We start from the raw sequence: 12,740 nt of genomic DNA on the forward strand, positions 1-12,740 counted from the left end.
AGCATTTACCAAATGCCTTTCATCTTGAGATGATCATGTACTTATCATCAAGGTGGATAAGTATCATGATCCCCATTTTACAGATAGGGAAACTAAGTTGCAGAAGGGTTCAGTGAGTTACCCTGATCATACAACAAGTATGACAGAGCTGGATATAGGCACCCAGCTTTTCTCCCAGTTCTGTTTTACCCTCTGGACCTCACTAGATTTCTGGAAGGTGACATTTATACTACCAAATCATGCATTATATTTGTAATCCACCAAAAAAAAAAAAAAAAAAAATTGCTTTTTTTTCTGCTTCCTGTAACACATAATCAAGGGTCAGATACCTTATAGTGACAATTTCTCTTTAAATGTGATTTACTGATACATATGAAAAAGTTTTAATAGAAATTGACAAAACTACATGCTTGTGAAGTTCTTAATAGTTTCACTTTCATCTTGTCTACACAAAGAGCTGGATATACATGAACAGTGTCTCTATGTTTTGCCCCTAATGCTTTGTGAAAAATAGAGCAGTGCTACTGTCATACATCTTAAAGTGCATCAACATAACTTTCTGATTTGCATCCATTCCTTATACAAGACTGTAGCTTTTCTGCTTATTAATATCTTTTTTTTTTCTAAACAGAGTTTGGGAATGAAGTATTCTTTTACCTTTTAACCTGTTTCAGAAGCCAATAGCATCTCTTTGTCTTCATAGCCTAATGCTTAGCTGTCACTTACGGCTGTTAGCTTCCTACAGGTTGGGATTTCTTCTTAGACTGGTTTCTTGCTGTCTGTTCTGTGGGCTATGATGTTGCCAGATCATTTTTAGGTTAAGTCTGACTTAAGTTTCTGTTAACTAAAGAGTACTTTTAAGTTTCACGGTTAAGTACATTTGCTGTCAAAAGAAGCCTGCATTTCTATCTGACACTGATTATGAACTGGCTTGATTTCACCACTTCTAGTAGTTGATTTTGTCAGTCGGTGGTGTCACAGTTTTATAGATGTTATCTTGTACAGGATGAAGCCAGCCTACCATTGTTGTAACCATCTATGGTGTTCAGATGTTTCTGTGCTGCTGGAGGAAACGCTTCAATTTGAACAGCAGCCTTGACACCTCATTTGGTTAAAGATGTAGAAGACTTGGAAGAATAGCTTGTTGAAGAGTAGCTTCTTGTCTCAGCTTTTATAAATCCAAATTTAGTCAAGTTGGAAGAATTGAATGATTTTAAGTTACTAACAAAAATTTGACTTTAACATATAGCAGGCAAATGTGATTTCTAGTGTGTGATTTCTCACACGAATCTGTAGTCTAAACAGTTTGTTAATTTCATCCCGTATTAACTAGTTATATAAAATTCATTAAAAACTAATAATTGCTCCATACGCAAGATTTATTGTTTTAATAAGAAACTTGAAATTTGTGAGTCTTAAAAAATTACATTGTTTGCAACTCAAACCCAGGTCAGTTAGATTCCCAAGTGAAGAAAACAAAGAGACTTCTGAGACACATAAAAAAACTTATTTTGTGTTATCTTGGTGAACTGTTGCTCTTTTCTAGAAGGTTGAGTCCCACATAGTTGACTTCTAGTACTTTTATTTTCAGTATATATGTGTGTCCTGGATTTGTCTTTTGATTTCATCTGATCTTTCTGTTATGCCCTGTGGGAGTGAGAATGTGAGCTATTGCCATCAATCAGTCATTAGTCATTCACTTGGTTTACTTAAGAGCAGAAATCTTTCATAAATCATTGTCCACCTTCTTCTAGGTACCCTGGAAGTGAGGCTCATGGGCTGCCAGGATATTTTGGAAAATGTCCCTGGTCGATCAAAAGCCACATCGATTACGTTACCTGGTTGGAGTCCAAATGAAGCCAGATCATCTTTCATAAGCAGACCCAGTAAAAGTAAAAGTGGGAGTGGTAGAAACCTTCTGAAAACTGACGACTTGTCCAGTTCAGTATACCCTTAACTCTCTTATTTTTATGCATTATCTGTTATTTAAATTTTCATGGGGATGATGTGTTCTGTAATTTAAAAAATTGATTCAAAGCTTTAAACTTTAAATGTTTCTTTACCTGTTAAGCTGTTAAGAAAAGCAAAGCACAACCACACTATTATGCCCATAAGAACCAATTAAACATGAGATTACATTTCTAAGGGAAACTTACTGGAGATTTTTTTGTTTGTGGAAAATCCTCTTAAAGATTTAAGCTGAGTTTGTGTATTTTACTTACAGATGAAGTCTGTGCTGTACTGAAGCTGGATAACACCGTGGTTGGTCAAACTAGCTGGAAACCGATTTCCAATCAGTCATGGGATCAGAAATTTACACTGGAACTAGACAGGGTAAAAATGTGGCCTGATTTCATTGACAGCTGTAGTTGATTCTTGTATTAATTTCATGTTGCTTTTTTTTCCCCTTCGGCTGTCATTTTGTTCAAATTCCTTAAGTGCAGTATTCCCATCTTTACTAGAATGAGCACCCTGGGCTTAGGCTGTAGTGCTGGACCAGCATTCTAGAAATCTTACCTTTTTTGACTTACAGACTGATGGAATATTTTTGCCAAGATCTAACCCTTAGTGGATTTTCAGAGATGAGAGAGATGGTGCTTACCTTTTATTTGGATCATCAGCTTTTAATTATTTATCAGTAAAATGTCATATCAGATCAGTTTGGAAGTTTTGGTAAAACCATGCCATAGAATTTTTACAGTGTTTTTATAGAAGTGTTCTCATGTAAAGCTGGTCAGTTCTTCAGGAATAGTAAATAGTAAATAGTACTATTCTTCAGGAATAGTAAATTCATTAATAGTTCTTTCTTACAACTTTAAATGTTGCTTGGAGGGCACAAGTATTTAATTGATACTTTTGAAGTAGAATTAATGTTATACAGATTTAATCAAGTGGGTTTTTTTAGATGCCTGATAGTCCTAGTATTTTAAGGTACAAGGTTTATTCTTTTCCTTTCAGTGTTAAATATAGGATGAAAATTAAACTATATTTTAGGAGCTTAAATATTATCTCCAGTATATGCTTATCCAGTACATGCTTCTAGCATGAGAAAAAATAATAGCCACTTTCCTGGTTTTGCTTTTTCCCCACTGAGCCCCAGTCCAGATTCCCTCCATGTAGGAAGGAAGCAATTTTAGACTGGCAGGTAGAGAAATTCAGGTTACAGTTAGGAGTAGTGCAGAAAAAACCCCAAGCAGCTGTGGAGCCCTGAAGCCTCAATTATTCTGAGATTAAGACTAGAACTACTCATTGTAGTAGCTGCTCCTGCCAGCCTCATATGTGTCGTGGGCTCTATTTAAGAACTCAGGTTTTGGTGCCAGAAAAGGACTTTGCTTCTGCTGTTCCTGGCCACATACCCTGAGACTGGCTCAGCAGGTCAGAGCATGGTGCCAGTGACACCAAGGTTCCATCCCCATCTGGGTCATTCTCTTAAGAGCTGGACTTGATGATCTGTGCGGGTCCCTTCCAACTTGGAATACTCTGTGAATCCTTAAGTGCTAGAAATGCACAATCCAAGCCCAGTTATTTTTTAATCTGGTGCTTCTTCTTGACTTTTAGCTCTTTTAAAACCTATCATAGCTATGGTAGACAGTAAATTGATGTACCATGATGGAATTGAAGTAGTAACATACGATGGTGCTGTTACATTGCAGGATTCTTCACTTCTGGGACAGGTTTTTGTAACACACATGTAAGATACTCTTAAGAATGTATAAATCACATCAGCAAGATACAGCTGTAGTTCCTGGTACTGGTTTTGGCTCCTCTTTACGACCCTGTTACAGAAGGTGTATGCATTTCTAGAGATACTCTCTAAGCTTTTGCATCATCATGTGTGTGCAGGTACTGAAATGTCTGGAGGCATGAAATGAAGTTGATACTTGTAAAAAATATGGAAACTACCAAAACTGAGGTTTCTAAGCACAAGTTAAAGTTTGTTGTCAGAGCTTGAGCTAAAACATCTTGAACAAGCAGTGCTGTTAGACTGACCCAAAAAGTCTGGTGACTGTGGCTCTGAGCTTCTACTCTCAGGGGAAATTTTACACCTGTGCTTTTATTTGCACACTGGAGATCGCGTCTGAGCTAAAGTGAAATGCTGTGATCATCCTAATGAGAGCTTCAGTCCGACTGGTTAACCCTGACAGCCTTTTAAAATAACAGCTCTGCATCTTGATCCTTGAGTTCCTTGATTTTACAATTGCACTGTGGTAACTCTTGCAGAACAATTACTAATAAGTGATTTCCTGTGTCTGTGTTTCCTGTGACAGTCACGTGAATTAGAAATCTCAGTTTATTGGCGTGACTGGAGATCTCTGTGTGCAGTAAAGTTTCTGAGGTTGGAAGATTTCCTGGACAACCAACGGCATGGCATGTGTCTATATCTCGAACCTCAGGGCACTCTGTTTGCAGAGGTAAGAATGTTTCTTTGAAGCACTTGAACATACTTGCAAGTATTACACAGCAGAACAGTTTAACAAGTTTTCCTTGAACTTTTAAGAATGCATTTTGTTCTGAAACTTGAATTATAACACACGTTATTTGAACTGCAGGTTACATTTTTTAATCCAGTTATTGAAAGAAGACCAAAACTCCAGAGGCAGAAGAAAATTTTTTCGAAACAGCAAGGTGATTCTTTAATATAAACATGTAAAGCTTTAAAAATTTTATATTATTGGTGATTTTTTTTTATACAGAGGTCTAATGTTTGCCTGCAAATAATGCTGTTGATAATGAAGGATTTGGCATTGCATTTAGAAATCTTTTGTATTAGAATTCCTTATTATGCATTAGCATTTAATTGTGAATAATTAGAAATTGCTAAGGAAAATGACAAATCGAGTTTGTTTTTCATAAACTATAAATTAATTAATGTGGGCTTTTTTAATTATCGGTTTTGGTAATGAATAAGGAAATTACTTGCACTGTTTTCTTTTTTCACAATATCCATAGGCAAAACATTTCTCAGAGCTCCTCAGATGAATATTAATATTGCCACTTGGGGAAGGCTGGTAAGAAGAGCTATTCCTACAGTGAATCACTCGGGCACCTTCAGCCCCCAGGCAGCAGTGCCTGCCACGGGGCCAGTGGTGGACGCCCAGCTCGCGGAACTGACGCTGCCAGCCGGGTAGGTCACCGCTGAGTGCGGGAGGGAGCACCGAGAGGCTTCTGCCCTAATGCAGAGTGTGCGCAGAGTCTGGTTATGCTGCAAGGCTGCAGACCTTTCCATGTTTTAGCTGTGGAAAACCGTTCGGTAACTAGATCCACACACACAAGGTTTGGTTTAGGAGAAATCTACGGGTATTAAAACAGTCTTCGCTATACACTGAGGAGTGATTTATTTTCTTGTCAGTGACTCTCCTGTAGCCAAATTGGACTTTGAGCTTGAGCCTGAGCCTCCACCTGCTCCACCCCGTGCATCTTCCCTTGTGGAAATATGTGAATCTTCCTCTGAAATAAAGGCTCCTGATGTGCCTTCTCAGGCAAGTAACCTTTAAGAATCTTGGGTTATACAGTTTAACAAGGGTGTAATATTGGCATCTTTATGATGGATTTCTTCCTTTATATATCAGCACATGCTGCCTTAACTTCCACACACACAATTGTCAGTAGAATGGCTCTGACTGCTCTTGGAGGCAAACTGTTTCTATGGTTTCTCCATGTCATTGGTTCCACCACAGAAAAAAAAAAAAACAAAAACAGAGCTCCAAAACTATTAGAATATTCAGGATAAAACGGTTTTATTAAGAAAGAGCAGAACGACTGGAGCAGTAGGTTTCATCAGTCTGTTAAAATATTACCCATATGATCTGGAAATTTGCCATTTTAGTCTAGGTAATGGGTATATTAAGAATTTCACATGCTTATAGTAAAATTTCTGCATTTGTTTGCCTTCACAATCAGTTTTAAATTTTCAGGTTTCTTGTTCTTCACAGGATGAAGTAACAACTTTTGATTTTGAAAATGGCAGAAATAGTATTGTTCCAAAACTCCAGCCTGAAATAATCTGTGAGTCTGATGTTCCCCATTCAGACATGAAATACACCAACACCAGAGAGCCTGAAGATAGAAGGTAAAAAAAGCAGTGATTTTCCTGTTTTGATCTGAATAATATTTCTTTAAGCTAACACACTAGAAACTTTGTGACCTTTTTTTATTTACATAGATCACAACAAAGATTTCAGTTCAGTCTGAAGGATTTTAGATGCTGTGCTGTACTGGGCAGAGGACATTTTGGAAAGGTAAATGGCAAAAGGCTGTTTCAAGTATCAAGGCTTTATCAAAAACTAGATACAGCTCTTAAATTTATCTCCTCTGTTTTAGGTGCTGTTGGCAGAATACAAAAACACAAATGAGATGTTTGCTATTAAAGCCTTAAAGAAAGGAGACATTGTGGCTCGTGATGAAGTAGACAGGTCAGTTTGTACAATACAACATGTGGATGTGCTCTACCAGAGACTTGTTGAATTGAGTGGAAGAGTGAAGTCAGTTGTCATCTCCCTGTGAGCTGGCTGCTGTAGATTTGTATTCTTGTTCTGGGGCAAGGAGGGAGCAGAATAACTCCTGGTTTGTTTAGTGCCCTTCTTATGCCTGAACTACAGCTCTGACTTAAAGCTGATACTGTTTTTGATTTTCAGGTTCTCTTGCAGTTATTTTTTCTAATTACTTCCATCACATTAGGGGATAACAGTGACTTTTTGCTTTACTGGCAGAATCCGTGTTGCTATTTCTGAACCTGTTTCCCTTTCTATACTTCACTCTTGAGTGTTTTTTAATCTTTTTGACCCAACACTCAGGTTCTGGGGTTTTTTTTTATTTGCTTGGACATGAAGGGGCCATTACAAAACTGTTTGGTTTTAGTGCAAGAAGGTGTTTTTACAGCTGCTTAAGAGTGACTGTATTCATTTGCAGGAAGAAGGATAACTGTATTAACAATAACCTACAACTTAAACAATTGGTTTAAGGAGAAATAACCAGGAATTACTGTAGGTAGTTATCTGTAATACTGTCACTGGGTCTTCACTTTACGTCTTGTAAACAATTAAAATAAAAATTGATTGAAATGAATGCCACATGGTATCGATGCATAGTTAATGCCATCCTTTGGAAAGAAAATTGTCAGGGCACAATTTTCATGGACTGCTAGGTTTCCTCTTTTCATTTGGGAATGCTAAATATAAATTCATGAAATCCTGATATTAAAATATCTCTCTTGAACAAAAAAAAAAATTCTTATATTATCCTGAGGAATAGAGCAAAAAAACCCCATGAAGTATAAAAAATACCAGTAATATCTGAGAATTGAAGAACTGTGGTTCAGCACTGAGCTTTATATTGTTCCTGATTTTGTTTGCAGCTTGATGTGTGAAAAGCGAATATTTGAAACTGTGAATAGTGTAAGACATCCCTTCCTGGTGAACCTTTTTGCTTGTTTCCAAACCAAAGATCACGTATGCTTTGTAATGGAATATGCTGCTGGTGGGGACCTGATGATGCACATCCACACTGATGTCTTCTCTGAACCCAGAGCAGTGTGAGTATCCCTCCCTTCCTGTGCCATTAAGTGAAGGGCACTTTGCTCAGTGGATAAGAGCTAAGGGCTTTATCACCACATGCCACCACATTATGCCACTCCAGTAAATGCTGCTTAAGTTTTTAAAAGGGTTGGAGATTCTAACTGGTTCTGTTAGAAGAAGACATGCAGGTTTAATATGCCTGAATCTACACTGAATTCAAAATCTATGTACAAGTATTTAATTTTTATAATCCTTTTCTATGAGATTACATCAAAAAGCTGAATGAAGAGTTAAAATAGTAGACAAGGCTAAAAAAGGAAAGAATAAGCCGATTTAGAAAACCTTCAATGCTACAGCAGTGAACACTACGGAAAATTTATCCTCCAGCCCAAGCAAACAGGCTACAGTTTGAAAGCTGCAAGTTTAAGTGTTTTTGCCATCTGGCTTTAAAACTCTGGCCTTGTATAAAATTAATCTGTACCCAAAAATACAATTGGCAAATTAAAAAGGATGGCTCATAAAAAATTCAATAATAATTCACATTCTGAAAAGCAAGACAAAATTCCATTAAAATTTTAACTTTTTCAACAGATTTTATGCTGCGTGTGTGGTTCTTGGACTTCAGTATTTACATGAGCACAAAATAGTGTACAGGTAAGTAGTCATTTCCAGCATATGAATTTCAGCTGCTCTGAATAGTACTGAAGAAACATCAGGTGATGCAATTATGTTCTCAAATGTTCATTTAGAGATCTGAAGTTGGATAACTTATTGCTGGACACAGAAGGCTTTGTGAAAATTGCTGACTTTGGTCTTTGCAAAGAAGGTAATGGCCCTTAAATTTTCTTTCTAGGGGAATTCCATAGTCTGTCCTACTCTTGACTGTTCCTTGAGTTTTGAAATGCCAGTCTATTTACCATGTATCATTTGAAGGAAAAAAAAATACATCTGATTGTACAAATGTGAAGATAGGAGGAAGTTCTTTAGTAGGGAAGTATCAGGAGCATGTGAGCATTGCCCTGTTCTTTTTATTTATTTTTTGTCAGTTGTGAGCATCACCTATTCTGACTCTTACTTCATCACATCTCTGCTTGTTAACAAGGCACACTGCGCATTTTACAAGTGAGTAGAAAAAGCATTAGGTGGTTTCCTCATTTCTAAACATCTTGACACTGCACAACAAAATCAAGTGCCATTATAATCCATCCCGAGCTCTTGCTTTCTTACAAATTCATTAACTATTCTCCTAGTTCAGAAACAGTTGCAACTCTGAATATATAGAAACATTGTGCAAAGTATAGTGCAGCTAAGATTGGGAGATTATCCCAAAAGGGAAGCCTAGAAAGTTATTTTCAAGCATCTCACTACTGGCAAATACCAAACAGAGGCAGCCATTACAGTGATTTTCTGAAAACCCATTGTGTGGGCAAAGATCCTTTTTCAGTTTCTATAGCCTGTCTTCCATATCTTTTCCTTTAAGGTAGCCTGAGAGGGAATTGGGTAAATTCAGTAGTTTTCAGACATGAGTGCCATGTACCGTAGCTACAAATAAGTTCTGTAAATGACCAAACAAAATGAGAAGGGAGGCTCTTTCCTTTACTGACTGCTACAATAAATGGTTTTCTCAAGTTTTCTACAGTAGCTCCCCTTGTCATGTCACATCAGTCCTGGTGGTGCTGATGTCCCAAACTGTGCCCCTCTGACAAATCCACAGGGCTTATTTTGCTCCACGTTCTTTCACTACTTCCCATGTTTTATTTTACTGTATGTAATTTGCACTACAGAAGCATCCAGAGGGGCACATTTGGCTAAACTGATGTGTACTGCATTTTCTTTTGCTAACTGGTAAAAATGGAGCATTAGACTGTATCTTTCCAAACCAAGAGAACTGGGTAACAGAGGTGTAACTAGAACCTTAATCTGGCTCATTTCATATAGCAAGGATAGAAAAATTTGAACAGAAGCACATGTGAAACAAAGGCATATAGGGAGGAAGAAGGCGGGAATGTTTCACTTCATTGGCCTGAGCCTTCAAGACACAGGCCCTGGATCTACAGTATCAGTGGAAGCTGCTCTGTGGAGAGGAGAAATAGCTTGTGGAATGGCAGAAAATCCTGCTTGCTTTTCATTATCTGTAACTTTCAGGAATGGGATTTGGAGACAGAACAAGCACATTCTGTGGCACACCGGAATTTCTGGCTCCAGAGGTGCTGACAGAAACCTCCTATACAAGAGCTGTAGACTGGTGGGGTCTTGGTGTTCTTATCTATGAGATGCTGGTGGGTGAGGTAAGTTCTAGAAAGGTACAGTGGAGTCATAAAAAGCAATGTTTAAAGGTTACAGACCTTAAGATACCAACCTGTAAACATTACATATGCCCTACCTGCCACAGTATCAGTATTCATTATAGAGCATGCACAGGCATACCCAGCTTCACAGTGAGCATCTTAATGTGTGTCATCAAGAAAAAGAAGTGTCAAATATTGAGCTACTCACCTGATATTGGCTATAGAAGCCAAGGAGTTGTAACAGATCTTTGCTTTACTCTATTTTTAATTATATCATTATGTCTTAAATTCCACTAATGGCATATTAATATCAGTGTCTCTAAGTAAGAGCACAGTACGTCTATACATACAGTTTGGGGGGAGCTAGATTTCCAGTTTCTGCTTTCAAATGCTTTTGGGGAAATAATAAACTTCTTAACTCCTGTAGCTTGAACAGAAGTGAACTTTAACACATAAAATTAGACAGCATGAAAGATTATGCCACACACACAAAAACATAAAGCCTCAGTTCCATGCAAATGAGCTGGTATAAATATATCACTGTTGAGAAGGTTTTTTTGCCATTGCCTATACTGCTCTACCTTCTGGTCCATTTTGCAATAGTATCTCCCAGGTGGCACAGCAATTTAGTGCACATGCTAAAACCTCATAATTTTGGTTTTTTTCAAAAAGCAATGGTCATTAAACTTACTTTCACTTCCTTTCAGGTAAAAAAGGACAAAAAGCTTGTACAGTGTCACCTACATCTGTCAGGCCACTTCAAAACAGCTTGAAAACCCTTGAGCCGCAATATGCTAAAGATTTTACAAAAACAAATTAGTCTTGACCATGCTATTTGTGAATGGCAGCTACTCCAAAGAACAGCTGATAGATAATTTCCATGTACACCCTGAGTTCAAAGAAGTTCCCAGTTTTAAGTGTTTCTACATCTAAAAGCACATTTTTAAAACACAGTCCTTCCGTAGGAATTACGGGATAGTACCAGCTTGCCTTTTCTCTCTTCCTTGTGGAAAGCCATGGATCTGTTTCTGGGAAAGAACACTTCATTTCAGGGTGTCTAATTCCAAATATTCGGCTGAGTTTATGTTGTTTTCAAATGTGATTTTAAGCCTGTTTATAGTATTTTTTAAATTACTTTCGTTATAGTCTCCCTTCCCTGGAGATGATGAAGAAGAGGTGTTTGACAGCATTGTGAATGATGAAGTAAGATATCCACGATTTCTCTCTACAGAAGCCATCTCAATAATGAGACGGGTAAGAACATTTTAATAATTTTTACAGTATCTCCCTCTTGTCCTGTTTCCAGCAATTACTTTTGTGAGAATCAATGGTTTAGGAACCTGCACTTTTTGTTTGGTTTTTTTTTTTTTTACAATTAAATTTCAGACTTGCTTCATTTATGCTGTGCCATGCTGCCCATCACTTTAAATGAAAATTGTCTATGCCATTCCAGGAGCAAACTTTTCTTTTTAAAGTGTAAAACGCTTAAGGGTCTATTTTCTCTCTGAACTAAGTTCCCTAGTTTTACCTAACTAGAATAGTTCAGCTCTCTTTTCCTAGCCGAACACTGCTGCATTGACATAGTTGGTAGATTAGCATTGTCACATGAATATTTTAATTCAAAGACTTCTAAATCTTATTGGTTTCATTCCAGCTGGGGCAGGGAACACTGTACACATGGCATCTGCAGTCCCATTCTTGGCAAGAAACAGCTGATTTTGGTTATGGTTGCTGTTAGTGCTATTCCTTAGTGAGATGTGTCTGCTTATCAAAGGCAGGCAGTTGAACCTAAGTTAGCACCTTATCACAGATGATGGAAAGGCAGTACTGGAGGTGGTGCTAAAGCCTCTGGAATCAGCATCTCCACGTAAATGTCTGATGCTGAGTATCAGTGTAGCACCAGATTCAGCAATGTGCACATTAACTACTGTGAAATAACTATCTAAGTAATAGCATAAATATCTGGTAACTTAAAGCGATTGCTTAGTCCCAGGGAGAGAGTGCCTAGAGAAAGAAAGCTGAATACAGTTTCAAGACAGAACCTGGGGAAGGTATTTTTGCTGTGAAAATTCATCCCAATATCCGCACGGGACAGGGTGCTGCTACACTGCACCCACAATACATATACTAGCAACTTTGTTCTGGCAGTTTTCTAGCTGGAGCTCTGTGCATGCTCTTTCCGTCACAGAATTTCACTCACAATACAGTAGACATTATTTTTTGATGGCTGCATCATGAATATCAATGCACCCTGCTGCTGGGCCCTGCCTGGAACAGGGGGCTGCTCGCAGCAGTACAATTCACAAGGGGGAGCATCAAACTGAGTTAACTAGGAAACCCTTTCCTGTGGCTGAATGTGTGAAGCAGCTTGAACCCTCTCCTGCTACATCAGCTGCTCTGCAGGAGCTGAGCACTGATACAGCAGGGTAATCTCCTCTCTGAGCTGAGCAAGAACCACTGGCTTATGTAAATCTGTATCCTCAGCGCTAAAGAGGAACTTGACTCTCTGTGCTGAGCACTTGCCCCAGATCACCTCCCGTACCAAGACATGGCAGCACAGCTCGGCAGGGAGACAGATGAGTCTGCTCTGGCACTGGTCCTGGCTCAGCTGCTGCTGGAACTGTGCTGGTAGGCTGACAGAGCACTGCTAAAACTTCATCTGTCCATTCCTTAAAGGGGAAAGGACTGCCCCTAGGTCAGCATTATGAATTTCACTGTCCACCTTATCTCAGTGTTGGCTCTTACACAGTTAACACTCATCCTTCCTCCTTCCTTTCCCTCCCCCTGAATTTCTCCACTGAAACTCTGCATGTTTTCTCAGCTGCTACGAAGAAATCCAGAGCGGCGTCTTGGAGCTGGAGAGAAAGATGCTGAGGATGTGAAAAAGCATCACTTTTTCAGGGTGAGTACCAACTAGTATTATTTCTAAGGACACAAA

The 12,740-nt window shown here is 38.4% G+C and overlaps 1 protein-coding gene across 2 annotated transcripts in view; it reads left to right on the forward strand.

Annotated features, from left to right (window-relative positions):
* PKN2 (protein kinase N2) overlaps positions 1-12,740 on the forward strand; it is a 54,157-nt gene that overhangs the window by 39,009 nt on the left and 2,408 nt on the right. Inside the window, exons 7-21 of one of the 2 annotated variants that reach the window (XM_040072567.2) lie at positions 1,755-1,940; positions 2,225-2,334; positions 4,269-4,412; positions 4,551-4,626; positions 4,951-5,125; positions 5,351-5,480; positions 5,916-6,070; positions 6,164-6,239; positions 6,322-6,413; positions 7,355-7,531; positions 8,106-8,168; positions 8,264-8,340; positions 9,660-9,802; positions 10,949-11,056; positions 12,624-12,704. In XM_040072567.2, the coding sequence (XP_039928501.1) occupies positions 1,755-1,940; positions 2,225-2,334; positions 4,269-4,412; positions 4,551-4,626; positions 4,951-5,125; positions 5,351-5,480; positions 5,916-6,070; positions 6,164-6,239; positions 6,322-6,413; positions 7,355-7,531; positions 8,106-8,168; positions 8,264-8,340; positions 9,660-9,802; positions 10,949-11,056; positions 12,624-12,704 (1,793 nt within the window). The remainder of the gene's footprint in view (positions 1-1,754; positions 1,941-2,224; positions 2,335-4,268; positions 4,413-4,550; positions 4,627-4,950; positions 5,126-5,350; positions 5,481-5,915; positions 6,071-6,163; positions 6,240-6,321; positions 6,414-7,354; positions 7,532-8,105; positions 8,169-8,263; positions 8,341-9,659; positions 9,803-10,948; positions 11,057-12,623; positions 12,705-12,740) is intronic. The other variant, XM_040072568.2, reaches the window with a different exon arrangement.

This window comes from Hirundo rustica, chromosome 9 (genome assembly GCF_015227805.2).
Source record: "Hirundo rustica isolate bHirRus1 chromosome 9, bHirRus1.pri.v3, whole genome shotgun sequence".
NCBI classification, from domain to species: domain Eukaryota; kingdom Metazoa; phylum Chordata; class Aves; order Passeriformes; family Hirundinidae; genus Hirundo; species Hirundo rustica.